The sequence below is a fragment of the Megalobrama amblycephala genome, linkage group LG16 (genome assembly GCF_018812025.1).
Source record: "Megalobrama amblycephala isolate DHTTF-2021 linkage group LG16, ASM1881202v1, whole genome shotgun sequence".
Lineage (NCBI taxonomy): Eukaryota > Metazoa > Chordata > Actinopteri > Cypriniformes > Xenocyprididae > Megalobrama > Megalobrama amblycephala.
Window position 1 is genome coordinate 43,697,920 of NC_063059.1, and position 14,959 is coordinate 43,712,878.

A 14,959-nucleotide genomic window follows, 5' to 3' on the forward strand; every position below is an offset into this window, starting at 1 on the left:
GATAAAGAAAAACTGTCAACTTTGGATAAAGTGTTTTTTGTGCCAATGAGAAGAACTTCAGTTTTGCCACTGTTTACTTGTAAGTAGTTAGATGTAAACCAAGATATTATTTCAGAAATACAGTTTGTAAGAGCGGTGGGTGGAAGTGTAGAATTAGGTTTACTAGATAGATACAACTGGGTGTCATCTGCAAAGCAATGAAAGTGAATATTAAATTTTCGAAAAATATTGCCAATGGGGAGAAGATAAATGATGAAAAGAAGAGGACCCAATACAGATCCCTGAGGAACACCAGTACAAACCAGGGAGGACTGTGATTGAAAGGATTTTAATTGAATAAACTGAGTGCGGCCTGAGAGATATGAACGGAACCAATGAATAGGGGTGTGAGTGATACCGATGGAAGAAAGTCTGTTGAGAAGAATGGAGTGAGAGATAGTGTCAAAGGCAGCACTAAGATCAAGGAGTATAAGAATAGAGAGTAAACCAGAGTCGGCTGCGATGAGAAGATCATTAGTTATTTTAATAAGAGCAGTTTCAGTGCTGTGGCAAGAGCGAAAGCCAGACTGGAATTGTTCATAAAGATAGTTCTGGGATAGATGGGCATGGAGTTGTTCTGCAACAGTTTTTTCAAGAATTTTTGAAATAAAGGGAAGATTGGAAATGGGGCGTAAGTTATTGTAATTGTTAGGGTCTAAGCCAGGTTTTTTAAGAATAGAAGTGATTACTGCAGTTTTGAACAAAGAAGGAACAATTCCAGTAGAAAGTGAGGAGTGAATGATAGCAGTTATAAGGGGGAGCAGAGAGGAAAGACAGGATTTAACCAACGATGTAGGGAAAGGGTCGAGTTGACATGTAGAAGACTTAGATCTGCAAATGATATCAGAAACTGAAGAAGCATCAGGAATTTTAAAGCTAGAAAAGGGCTGACAGGGTGGAAAGTATTCAGAAGAAGAAGATGAAGAACGTATATTTAAGCACTGGTGAATATTGTGAATTTTCTCTTCAAAAAAGAGCAGCAGAGAATTACATGTGTCAGTGGAATACATATGAGAAGGTAGAGAGTCAGTTGGTTGGAGAATTTTGTTAAATAGTGAAAACAAAGTCTTTGAGTTACCATAATTTGAACATATTAGACAGGAGTAGTAATTAGATTTAGCTAGAGTAATAGAGTCCTTATAATGCAGTAAATGATTTTTGTATAATTCTTTATGTATAGTGATTTTGTATTTATGTATAGGTAGTGGGTACTGGCCAGTTGGTGATGGACTCCACCTTCCTCTCGTCCATCCGGATGCCACTGTGGTCTATGTTGTAACCAAGGAATGAGACGGAGGGTTGATGGAAGAAGCACTTCTCTGCCTTGAGGAACAGGTTGTATTGCCGAAGACGGGTGAGGACCTCCGCAACGTGTTGGCGATGTTCGGCCTGGCTCCGGGAGTATATGAGTATGTCGTTGATGTACACTAGGACGAAGCGATGGAGAAACTCCCGGAGCACCTCATGTATGAAATCCTGGAATACGGAGGGGGCGTTGACCAGACCATACGGCATTACCAGGTATTCGTAGTGGCCAGTAGGGGTGATGAAGGCGGTCTTCCATTCGTCCCCCTCACGTATCCGGATGAGGTTGTACGCGCTGCGGAGGTCCAGCTTCGTAAAAACAGTGGCACCACGGAGATGTTCCAGGGCCGCTGGGACGTGAGGAAGGGGATATTTAAACTTGACGGTTATCTTGTTGAGTGAGCGATAGTCGATGCATGGCCGCAAGCCTCCGTCCTTTTTAGCCACGAAGAAGAAGCTGGAAGCAGCAGGGGAAGTAGATGGCCTGATGTAACCTTGGGCGAGGGCTTCCTTGATGTAATCCTCCATGGCCTTCTCCTCCGGGATGGAAAGTGGGTATATCTTACCCTTTGGCACTGGTTCACCCGGAAGCAGGTCGATGGCACAGTCCCATGGCCGGTGTGGAGGCAGCTTGGAAGCCCGTTGCGGGCAGAAGACATCGCTGAAGGGGGCGTAACACTTGGGGATGTCGATGGAGCGTTGTTCGACAGGACTTTCGATGGACCTGGCACAGAGAGAGAGAGATCAGGCGAAGGAGATAATGGAACAGGAAGTTCAGCCATACAGCGAGAGAAGCATGTGTCGCCCCACTTCAGGATTTCACCCGTTTTCCAGGAGATGGTTGGGTTATGCTGCTCCAACCAGGGGTGCCCTAGAACCACGTCAGCGGTGGAATCCTCCAGAACCAACAGATGTATCTCCTCTTGATGCAGTAAACCATGGTTTCATTTTATGTGAAGCAGGAATAATGGCACTCACCATGGGTTGAGGTGGTCGTGTGGGGCATGCTGCAATCACATGCCCAGGACCTCCACAGTACAGACAGAGATGCAGGGTCAGCCGACGGCGGTGCTCTTCTGAAGATAGACGAGAGTTTTCAATATCCATGGGCTCTTGGGCTGGTTCTGGAGTGCTGACGGGTTCGGATCGGCAGAGGAGCATGTTGGGAAGTAACTGGTCCTGGTGCTCTTGGATGCACGCTTGCATGCGAGTGGCGCAGCGAATGGAGAGCTGGATGAATTTTTCGAGGCCGATGGAATCCTCGCATGCAGCGAGATGCAGCCGTACCCGAGGCTCTAATCCTTGACGATATGTTGTTATCAGGGCTTGTTCATTCCATCCGCTGAGTGCTGCAAGCGTTCTGAAGTGCAAAGCATAATCGTAAATAGACAAATAGATCCTTGTTTCAAATTATAGAGTTTCTCACCAGCTGATGAATCTGTGATTGGTTTCCCGAACACCTCCCGGAAGTGGGAAATAAACGCAGAGTAGGATTGGGTTACAGCGCCCCGCTGGGACCAGATGGAATCGCCCCATTTCAATGCTTTGCCGCTGAGCTGAGAAATGATGAATGCAATCTTGGATGTGTCACTCGGGTACAGGTGCGGCTGCATCTCCAGGACCAGTGTGCATTGCAGCAGGAATCCGCTGCAATCCTCCGCCGATCCTGAGTAGGGCGCCGGTTTGGCTATGGGACTGCCGTACGGCGGTAGTGAAGGAGAACTACTGGCATTGGTGGTGGTGTTCGCTGGTGCAGGTGAAGGGACAGTGACTGGAGATGGTGGTGGTGGATTGATGGTTAGAGTTCGCCAAAGCGCATCCACCAGGTCTTGAAAGGGATCCGGCTGGCTCATACTGGGTCTGCGGTGTTGGTCCGGTCTTCTGTTACGGTACACAGGAGGCAGACACAGATGTAACAGGTATTGGTAGTTTTATTGACCACAGTAGAGCAGGAGATAACAGACAGGTGAGTGAACTGGTTGTAGATGATATAGAACTGGTAGTATGAGGAATAGTTACTGTCCTTTCCATTGCAGGTAGAGATACGTTGGAGCTTGGAGATTGCTGGAGTAACTTGGAGCTGGCTGGAACACACCCACACAGCAGACGAGGCACACAGAGGGAAGGAGACATGCTGGAGACAGGTGAGTATACGAAGAGGAGTCCTTGAGGTAAGCATTACAGGAAGTATATGCGAACGAGACCGGACATGGAGTGCTGTGTGCGTGTGTACTTTATAGTGCTGTTGATGAGTGGGGTGATGAGGTACAGGTGGCGGTGATCAGTACTCTGGAGATAGCGTGCGTTGTGATTGGGTGATGTTGGAACCTGACGTGTCTGTGACACATTCTTCTAACTGCTGAATAATGTTTGATATTACGAAATATACACCATATGCGGTAAATACTTTAAACTTCTCATTTAAGTACTGTACAAGCCTGGTCATGTCACTGTAAGCACTTCTTTAAGTTTTTTTTTTTTTTTTTGTATTCTAATGACTCTACAAGCATGTTTTATGTTTGCCGTATTCTGTGGTGTTCTGTCGCACATTACTATGCTAATGTCTTTAGACTTCAGTGAGTGTAATTCACTGAAATACCTAGTGGGCAAATTGTGATTTTTTTATGTGCTTGCTATTTTGAGTTTATCTTTTTTGGTGATTTAATACATATTTCTATGTGTTTATCTGAGTTTCCATATTATATTACTACTCCTACATTTAATTAAAGTAGTAGAGACGCAGCAGGCTGTACCTGTTATCTGTAATTGCAGTGAGCCTCCTATTTTTCACTTTTATGTATGTCATGTCCTGTTTGTCTGTGTGTTTGTCTGTTGTGTGTTTGTCAATGTATTTTTTCTGCTTTATGTCCTCTTTCTCTCCTATGCCTCATCTCATACTTATTAAATTTGAGGAATAGAATCGTTTAAGGGTCTTAAAATAATCTACCTTAACATAAGAAGTCTAGTACCAAAAATTGATCTTCTGAGAGTTTGGGTTTCCTATCATAAGCCTCATATTATAACCCTTTCTGAAACATGGTTACACAATAAAATATCAGATGTTGAAATAAAGATGGATGGTTATGCTCTTTTTAGAGCTGACAGAGGCTCCAGGGGAGGTGGGTTAGTAACATATGTCTCTACAAATTTAACAGGTGAACTTATCATTCCAACTGTTGAGCCGGTTAATTTTGAATCACTTATTGTAAAAATAATTTTCCATGACAATAAACATAATTATAACTAATATCTATAAACCACCATCTGCTTCATATGATTCAATTAAGTCAATTATTAATACCATTAATTCTCTCAGAAAAAACAGTGAAATGGTGGTTCTTGGTGATTTTAACTGCAATTGGCTTCACCGTTCCTCCTTGAGTGACAGAAATATGATTGCAGGTGCCAATTTCACTCAGTTAATAAAAGAACCAACCAGAATTGGTCGCTGTTCGTCATCTTTGCTTGACTGGATACTAGTTACAAATCCAGATAGAATAAGTACATCGGGCATATTGTCTGACAGCTTTAGTGACCACTCAATTGTTTTCTGTGTGTGGAAAATTAAAATACCCAAACTACCACCCAAATATATTAAAGTCAGACAATGCAAAAACATAAATACTGAACAATTTATAAATGACCTGGCTAATATTAATTGGACTAGATTTTATTGAATTCCTTCTGTTGAGAATGCATGGGATTTATTCTATTCTGAAGTTAACAATGTAATTAATCAACATGCTCCATTTAAAACGATTCGTGTGAAAGGTCGACATCTCCCATGGATTAGTCCTGATTTAATATGCCTTTTTAAAAAACGTGATCGAGCGTGGGAAAAATGTAAACAATCCAGAGACCCTATTGATCGGGAAGTATATTGACAACTTAGGAACCACTGCAAAACACAAACTCGGAATGCAAGATCTAACTATTATAAGGATGCCTTTAGTCAAAATTGGAATAATCCTAAACAGTTCTGGAAACATCTAGATCACCTCCTTAATAAATCAAATAATGACTCTATTAATAGCGTTATTGTAAATGATAATGTTATTTCTGATCCTCTTATGATCGCTCAGGCATTTAATGTACATTTTTCTCAAATTAGTAGTTCACTATATTCTGATTATTTAGTTTCGTCTAGCTTATCAAATCAAACTGATGGATCCTTTTCATTTTCTAGAATTCAGCCATCTGAAGTATTTCAAGCCATCTCTGAATTAAAAAATGGTAGTGTTGGACCTGATGGGTTGGAAGCCAAATTTCTTAAACTTGGATACAGTATATTAACACATCCACTTTCTGATTTGTACAATATGTCTTTAGATATGAGTTCCATTCCAATTGTTTGGAAAACAGCAAGAGTAACTCCAATCTCTTATCTCCTTATCAATCAGGTTTTCGTTCTGGGTACTCTACTACAACTGCTTTACTTAAATTCACTAACGATGTATTCTCCTCCTGTGACAAGAACCAATGTACAGGTGCTATATTTCTTGACCTCTCCAAGGCTTTTGACTTGGTAGATCACTACTTGCTCCTGGACAAGCTTAAATCCATAGGTTTTAATAGAAATGCTCTCTTATGATTTAATGCTTATCTCCATAACAGACGTCAGTTTGTTCAATTCAAAGATGCACAGTCTGATGAATGTATTATGGAAAAAGGTGTGCCACAGGGTTCTATCCTTGGCCCCCTTCTTTTTTCTATTTTTGTTAATGATCTCCCGCAAGTATGTAATAATTGTCAAGTACATTTATATGCAGATGATACTGTTGTCTATTTTTCAAGTTCCAACTCATTTCTTCTTCAGAACAAATTACAGACAGATCTTAAATCAGTTCAAAATTGGCTTAAAAGTAACTTCTTAAAACTCAATATGAAAAAATCATTATGTATGCTCTTTGGTACTCATCATTCTCTTAAATTTGCTGAACTTAACTTGTATTTTTGATAATGGTATTCCAGTGACAAAAGAGACTTCTGTTAAATATCTGGGAATTTGGCTTGATCCAGAATAAAATTTTAAACCACATATTGATTACATAATAAAACGAACATACTCCTGTTTAATGCCTCTATACAGGTCATCAAATTGTTTTACATTTAGAGTACGAAAAAAGATAATTACCCAATTAATTTTACCAATTATTGATTATGTAGATATAGTTTATCAAAACACGTATAACGTATATCTTAAACCATTATATGTTCTATTTAATAATCTGTGTAGGTTCATTTTAAAGTGTCCATATAGAACTCATCATTGCCAATTATATAATCAGCTTAACTGGTTGCTGCCTGATAAAAGACGACAGTCTCATTGGTTTTAATTTATTTTTAGATGCATCTATTTGAATTTACCACCATATCTGAAAAGTTTTTTTGTACAATATACTCCAACTTATTTTCTCCTTTAGAACTTCTTTTGTTAAACTATTTGAAAACTGATTGTAAATGCTTTTAATTGTAATGGTTCCTTGAAATATCTTGTTTTTGAAAACTGATTGTCAGTTTTTGTAATTGTTATGGTTTCTGAAACAACTGTTTTTGTAAACATTTGTATACCCTGCAGATTCTGAAATGGTCCTGGGAGGGTAGGAGGGATCTTTGAGCAGATTTGTCTTGTAATGTTCTGTTTGTTTTGTATTGTATTGAGTGCACTGTATCTGATGTATGTTCTTGGTCCCCCTTGAAAACGAGATGTTGCATCTCAAGGGGCTTTCCTTGAATAAAAATTTCAAAATAATACACCATACTTTAACCCAAACTGAATAAAAAAAACAAGTTTAAATGGGCAAATCTCTTATACACATTTTTGATTCTTAATTTTCTTTTGTGTCATACTCAAATTCTTGTTAAAACACATTAGACATGCTTATTCTGTGCATTTTGAACACTTTTTTGTGTGAAATTATATTTATTTTGTCCATCAAAAGTGTGCTTTCTTTTTAATTGAGTGTCAGCAGCGCAGCGTGTGTCTCAATCAGCTCCCTAGTTCAGTAGTCAGGGCACTGATCAGGGTATCAGCCACATTCACTTTCATTATATACTGACTCACGACCTAGGGAGCTAGGGAGCTGATTGAGACACAGGGATAGACTCGGTGCCGAGACGCGGCACTGCTGCTTACGCGACGCTCCTGCCTGACGCTCGAGCTGCTCCTGCTGCCTGTGTGAATGCATCCGTCGGTTAACATGCAGGCTTAAAAAATATGCGCTGCTCACGCGCCGCTTATGCTTGCAGTGTGAAACAGGCCTAACTCTGTGCCACCGCATAACTATAGATGTGTTAAAAATAATGAGAATATATATACATATATATCCGAGTCCTGATCGGGAGGTGACGTCTGATTCCGATCGAGTCTGAAACCACATGATCGGGCCCGATTTCCGATCAGGTGATCGGATCTGGACATCCCTAGTTAAAGTTATCATATCTCAAAGCCCTACACCAAAGTTACAAAACGTACTGTAAATTCATAACTAAATAATGAATCAACTCAAACCTCAGTATCTTCAGCCGACAATGTGGACTCTTCAGTCCATCACAGAGCAGCTTAACTCCTGAATCCTGCATGTAATTGTTACTCAGGTCTAGCTCCCTCAGGAAAGAGTTTGAGGATTGTAAAGCTGATGACACAATTTCACAGGACTGATCAGTGAGATTACAGCCAGCAAAACTGCAAGAGAGAGAATAATAAAAAGAACTAATTTAACTAATTGACTACATTTTTGAAAAAGTAATTGATTAAACATATTTCAAAACATCCACATTTGTGTTCCACAACAGAAAGCTTGAAAACTACATGAGGGTAAGTAAATAATGACAATTCACAATTCTTTTAAACAGCACAATATTGCAGAATTCTGGGGGGAAGTCTTGGGGAAACATTAACAATCTTAAACAGAGTTTTATATCAAAGTTTTATTGGAATACTCACAGAGCTTTTCTGCAGTTGGTCACTGCTGGCATCAGTCTTTTCCTGCCCTCATCAGATGTGTTGTATTTCTTGAGGTCCATCTCATCCATCACCTCCTTTGACATCTGAATTTTACTGGCAAGTTTTGAGCAATCATCAGGAGAGTATTCGTCTCTGAACAATGTCTCATTTACATCTCTTAGCATATTGTGGTATTTCACTTCCAGCAGACAGAGGAAAAGATTGATGGATCTGTAAGCTAAAAGATGGCTATTACTACCTTTTTCGCTGTTTGTAGAATTAAGATTAAATAAAATATCAAATATAAGTTTTTGTTTAATGTGCTCTGTGATTTTCTTGATGCTTTCTGATTTGTTCTCTGTGTATGTCAGTACATTCTGTAAGAGTCTCTGATTGGAATCCAGTGAGATGCCCAGCAGGAACCGCAGGAACAGATCCAGTTGTCCATTTTCATACGTCAAAGTCTTTGCAACTGCTGCTTTTAGTACCACAAACAGAAAATCTTCATTGGAGTTGTCCTGTTCAATTTTTTCATTCAGAACTTGCAGTGATTCCATGTTCTTCATTAAATAGCAGTAAAACACATAGAAAGCAGCAAGAAATTCCTGAAAGCTCAGATGGATGAAGCTGTAGACTTTCCTCTGTTGAATCACAGACTCCTCCTTAAAAATCTCAGTGCAAATCCCAGAAAACACAGAGGCATAAGTGACATCTATGCCACTCTCTTTCAGGTCCTCCTCATAGAACATCACATTGCCCTTCATCAGCTGTTTGAAAGCCAGTTCAGCAAGTTTTACAATCACTTCTCTGTTGGACAGCTGGATTTTCTCTGAATGTTTCTCTTCATACTTCTGATTCCACCTGTTGATCTGAATTAGCAGGAAGTGGATGTGCATTTCAGTCAGCGTTTGTGGGATTTCTGTATTCTGATCTTCATTCAGAAGCTTTTGAAGCACAGTGGCTGAGATCCAGCAGAAGATGGGTATGCGGCACATGATGTGGAGGCTTTTTGCTCTTCTAATGTGTGAGATGATTCTACTGGCTTGATGTTCATCACTGATTCTCTTCCTGAAATATTCCTCTTTCTGAGTCTCTTTGAATCCTTGAATTTCTGTAAGACGGTTGATGTATCTGGAGGGGATCTGATGGGCTGCTGCTGGTCTCGTGGTGATCCAGATGAGAGCAGAGGGAAACAGCTCTCCTTTTATGATGTTTGACATCAACACACTCACTGATGAAATCTTATTCACATTACAAACTTTCTCACTGTCTGAAAAAATCTGTGTCATTCTGCTTTCATCAAGACCATCAAAGATGAACACAACTTTAGACTCCTCATAAGTCTTAGAGTCCAGATCTTTAAGTTCTGGATGAAAGTTTAGCAGAAGACTGCGAAGACTGTACTGATGATGTTGAATCAAGTTCAGCTCTCGAAATGGAAGCACAAACAAGAAATCAATATCCTGATTGGCTTTCCCGTCTGCCCAGTCCACAATGAACTTCTGCACAGACACAGTTTTTCCAATTCCAGCAATGCCTTTAGTAAGAACAGTCTTGATTTTGTCTTCCTCCTCACATCCTGGTTGATGTAAGACTTTAAAGATGTCTTCGCAGTTGATTTGACTGTGTTCTGAATATGTTCTGGGTGTTTTTCCCATCTGCAAAACCTCATGTTCTTCATTTACCCCTTTAATCTCTCCCTCTATGATGTAGAGCTGTGTGTAGTCCCTTTTCAGGGGGGTTTCACACTCTTGTGGTTTGATTCCATCAAATAATTTGTCATACTTTTCCTTCAAGCTGATTTTGTGTTTCTCTTTGACTCTTTGCAGGACATCATCCAGTCGGGGAGAATCAAGCTCCAGAATTCCAGTCTGATCATTTCTATATATTAATCAAATATAGAATAAATTATCATAAGAGAAACAAGAGCAGACAGAAAAAAATATGAATAAATGTGTATACATAAAATATAATATTATTTGTTAATTAATGTAAATATTATGTCAATCAGTCTTCTGTTTCCTTGAGGACTTTTTCCCCCAAATTTCGAGGGGAACTAAAATTTAAACAGTATTATGTGTTGCATTAAATGTCACCTCATCTCAGTGTTTCCCACAGACTGTGATAGGGGATCTCCTCTAAGAAAATTTTGTACACTAATCTGATGTGATGGTTAACATTTTCAGTCAGGTTTCAGGACACAAATGGCCTGCTTCTACAGGGTTTCCATTCTTTTTCAGAGATAATTTCCCAGGACATTTCAAATTTCATTATGACAGGAATAAAAGACGGCCTAAAGTAATATTCCTCTATCCAGAATTTTGTTTTTATTTACTTTTTTGTCAGTATTCAATTGTTGTGGCTTTTAATTGGGCTTTTAAATCGCTAATTCAAAAGTAAAACTAAAATACTCATGACCACATGGGCATTCTGTGACTCGCTCAGCCCACGCTAAATTTAGCAGACACGATCAGTTCTGTAACTGAATGGTCACATGTTATGCCGATTAAAATAAAAGAAGTAAAATATTATTTAACTATGTTAGGAAATTTTATTTAGATTTATTTAGATTTTTTTTATTTGAATACTATTTATCATATTTATCTTATGATTTAATTATAATTTAATTCATTACTTGTTATCAACTTATGAACCCCCTGCAATTCCTTTGCGAACCCCAGTTTGGTAAACCCTGATCTAATGTATCAATATATCATCAACAAACAAGATATCATAATTTAAATAATGCTGCAAGTTCAATGTTTTAAAATAAATACAATTTTGAATGGTAAAAAAATAAAATTAAACTAACACCACCAGAAGGTGGCAGCAAATAACAGACTTAAGTGAGTCATTGGAGTCAATCTTTCAATTCGATTCATTCAAATAGCTCATTCATTTACAAACTAAGCAAGAAACCACCTACTTCTCTACTTTTTAGTAGGGGAAAAGCAGTAGGCTAGCGAATAAGTATGTCCAAATCCTTAGTATTCAAAAAAAAAAAGAGTAGGCGAAAATTACCTGGGCGACGTATTAATTCTCGCAAGATTCGGACATACGTCTACTTAAAGTGTGTCCCAAGACTACTTCTCTACTATATAGTAGGAGAAAAGCAGTAGGCGAGCAAATAAGTATGTCCAAAACCTCAGTATTCATAAATGAGTAGTCGAGAAGTTCCTGGATGGCCTACTGCTTCCGCTTAGATTTTTGAGTGCTCATCATCCAATGGATACTTTTCTATCCCAAGAGGCCACGGGAGAGGATACAACATGAAGAAGAAGAAGAAGAGGATACGTCATAATCGAACATGGCTGAAAAGTTGGACACGGGTGTTTTCAAATGTGAGTATAACAAACCAAAAACATGGTTCCTTGTTTTAAATTAGCATTTGTTGAACTACTGTAGAGCAAACTGTTGAAAGTGTGAAGACGCTAAATGTTACAGTATAGTTGTGATTTTGCTGTTAAAGCAGGTTTTATTATGTATGGCTAACAGGAGAGCACCAGGAAGCATACATACATCTCCAAAGTGGATTTTCATCCATTTTAACCATATGTGACCCGCTCTGGCGAAATGACGCAAAAAGTCGCAACGTTCAATTTTAAGATATGGGCCGATAATGTGGAAAAACAATGAATTTTTTTTATTTTTTTTAAGCTAAGTTCAAGGAACAGACTTTCAAAAATAATCTCCCAAAGTTTTGTAGTCCAGATAATTGAGTAAAGGTATTTAAATGGCTATTAAATTTGACATGGAACTCCTCTCGTCACTTATGAGCATTTCCCGGTATCCCCTGAAACATCTCTGCTCTCCAAATATGGTGTTACACGTTGTATAGAACCAATCAAAAAGCTTAGAAATGTAAACACACTGACATGAACGCTGATTTTTATCAATGGGAAGCCCCGTTTCGACTGACAGGCACGTGATCGGTCCAGCCATCCTCCTGTCAGACTAGCGCGCGCTCTGTGTAAACAAGCTAGCAGATCTCCTCAATGTCTAGTTGTGAAGCAGTTAGCGGTGATCGAGATGTCAAGTTAGCCAAAATACGTGCCTTTTGCTGTAAAGGGAGTAAACTCAACAATGGAGAGCCATGTTTTCTGTCATTTGATGAAGATTTCATTTACGAGATATGTCTGTCTATGGCCTCTCTCACTTTCTCTCTCTCTCACACACACGCACGCATGCACACACACCCAATGTAGCACCTCTGTTCAATCTTTCTGATTTTAGTAAATCTTTGTAAAGTGCCTTATAAAATATTAATTCAAATAAATACTGTAAAATAATTTGAGCTTCAGCCTGGTTTAATAGCATTTATATATATAAAAATGTCTTAATAATAGTTATCATAAATATAGCTGCAAGCAGCAATTACGGGGCCAAGCACAAAAACAGCACAAGAAGCCAGCCAACATGGCTGGGAGCATCAGACCAACTGCAACAGGGAGCAATTAAAGACCCCTTAAGATCATTTTAGGCAAAAGAGCTGAAAAATGATCAAAAATTAGGACTGGTTCATCACTTTCAACCAATAGGTGGCGCTGTGACCAAATTAATGTGGTATGGTCAGAGTGAGTTGACAATGACACTTGCAAAGTTTGGTGTCAATATGTCAAAGCATTGCAGAGATACAGCTTCAAGAGTGGGTTTTGCATTATGCCTCAAATTCGTTGCTCTGGTATACAAAAAAGATTTGACGTATCAACTTGAAATCCATAACTTTTTGTCGGCATGGTCTGAAGATGATACGGTTCAATTTTGGTGAAAATCGGAGCAACGGTCTAGGAGGAGTTCGAAAAAGTAGGTTTTTAAAGAAAAACAATACAGCGGACAGGAAGTTCAGCTAACTATGGCAAATTTGATATCTATGTTCTCAGCATGACCCACGGAATCTACTGAGATCAGTTTCATTACAATCGGTTAATATAGACAAAAGTTATTAGCATTTTTGTAAATTTTGTTATAACTTTTGACCACAAGGTGGCGCTGGTCCGCAACTGCTTAGGCTCATTCAGGGCATTGTGCTGATGACCCATACCAAGTTTCATAACGATACGCTAATGCGTTCGGAAAATACAGTATTTTAGCACAAAATTCAAAATGGCCGACGGCCAAAATGGCCGATATGGGAAAATTGGATATCATTCGACTCGGCATGATGCCCCAAATCCAACGAGACCAAATTCATGATTTTTGGACAAACCCATCAGAAGTTATAAGCAAAAATAGCTATTTTTCATATCTCCGCACCACTAGGTGGCGCTGCGCCGAAACGCTGCATGTTGCCTCAAGTCATGCTTGTGATGACAGGTACCAAGTTTGGTCTGAATATGATTAAGCGTTGCGGAGATACAGCCTTATGTCTATTTTCGCAAGCACTACGTACAATTTGTTCGCGTGTTTTTAAAAAACAGTTTGAGGAATCAACTTGAATTCCATAACTTTTTGTCGGCATGGTCTGAAGATGATCTCATTCAATTTTCGTGAAAATCGGAGTAATGGCCTAGGAGGAGTTCGAAAAAGAAGGTTTTTCAGAAAATTCAAAATGGCGGAAAAATTTTCATGACGGAAAATGACGTCATAGGGTGCATTCGATTCGTCTTGACCTAAGGAATCAGCCCTTGTTTCTAGCCCTTACGGTTCAAAAGTTATTAACATAAATATAAGTGCAACTTTGGACAGCTGGTGGCGCTAGAGGGATTGAGTTAGAGACTCCAAATTTGCTATGGACATAGCTCAGACTGTCCTCTAACTGTGTGCCAAATTTCACAACTTTCCCGCAAGTGGTTCTATGGGCTGTCATAGACTTTCAGAGTGGAAGAAGAAGAAGAAGAAGAAGAAAAAAAAAAAAAGAACGCCAACAGATACAATAGGTGCCTCCGCACCTTCGGTGCTTGGCCCCTAATAAAAAAAAAGAAAAAAAAGAATGCCAACAGATACAATAGGTGCCTCCGCACCTTCGGTGCTTGGCCCCTAATAATAAAAAAAAAGAACGCCAACAGATACAATAGGTGCTTGGCCCCTAATAATAGTTATAAACTAAAAATAGTTTATCCCTTTAAATGCAATGGATTTTGAAAGATATAAACAAAAAAACAGGCAAAAAAACTTTAAAAGCGATTTTCTCAGGTTTTCAATTGGAAAAAGAGGGCAGACGACCATAATTCAAATGGGTATATCTTCAAGGTATGACTTTGACTAGGATATCATTTTAAAGCTTGATACCAAAATCTCAATTTTGAAAATTGGGTCACTGTTGTAACAGTTATAAACCTGTTAACGTTTTTTTGTGTGTGTAATTGTACTACTCTCCATGAGGGGGCAACAGTGAGCTATACTCTCAGGTATAAAATGAGTGTAAAGAGTAGAAGAAGTCAGATTCGTAATGGAGGGACTAAGCATGGCTTATGGCTCCAAACAATCACTGGTCCTGATTGAGAAAAAGTTTTATGCTCAATCGGAAGTAAGCATTGTTTCTTTCCTTGTATTTATTGAATGTTTACTGGTTCATTTATGTGTAGTTATTTTCCTAATGTGATTTATTTCATCTAATTTATAGAAGGACTCCACATTCTGTGGGATTTATCTCTTTATTCGTATGCCTGTTGTTTTTAACCCATGTCGGAAAGATGACACTAAAATGGGATTAGAGGCAAGGAGTTGATT

The 14,959-nt window shown here is 39.0% G+C and overlaps 1 protein-coding gene across 2 annotated transcripts in view; it reads right to left on the reverse strand.

Moving 5' to 3' along the window:
- Nucleotides 1-14,959, reverse strand: part of LOC125249071 (NACHT, LRR and PYD domains-containing protein 3-like) — a 58,732-nt gene that overhangs the window by 5,278 nt on the left and 38,495 nt on the right. For both annotated transcript variants that reach the window (XM_048161261.1, XM_048161260.1), the window contains exons 5-6: nucleotides 8,291-10,171; nucleotides 7,856-8,029 (exon numbers count right to left, since the gene is read on the reverse strand). In XM_048161261.1, coding sequence (XP_048017218.1) covers nucleotides 7,856-8,029; nucleotides 8,291-10,171 — 2,055 coding nt within the window. The remainder of the gene's footprint in view (nucleotides 1-7,855; nucleotides 8,030-8,290; nucleotides 10,172-14,959) is intronic.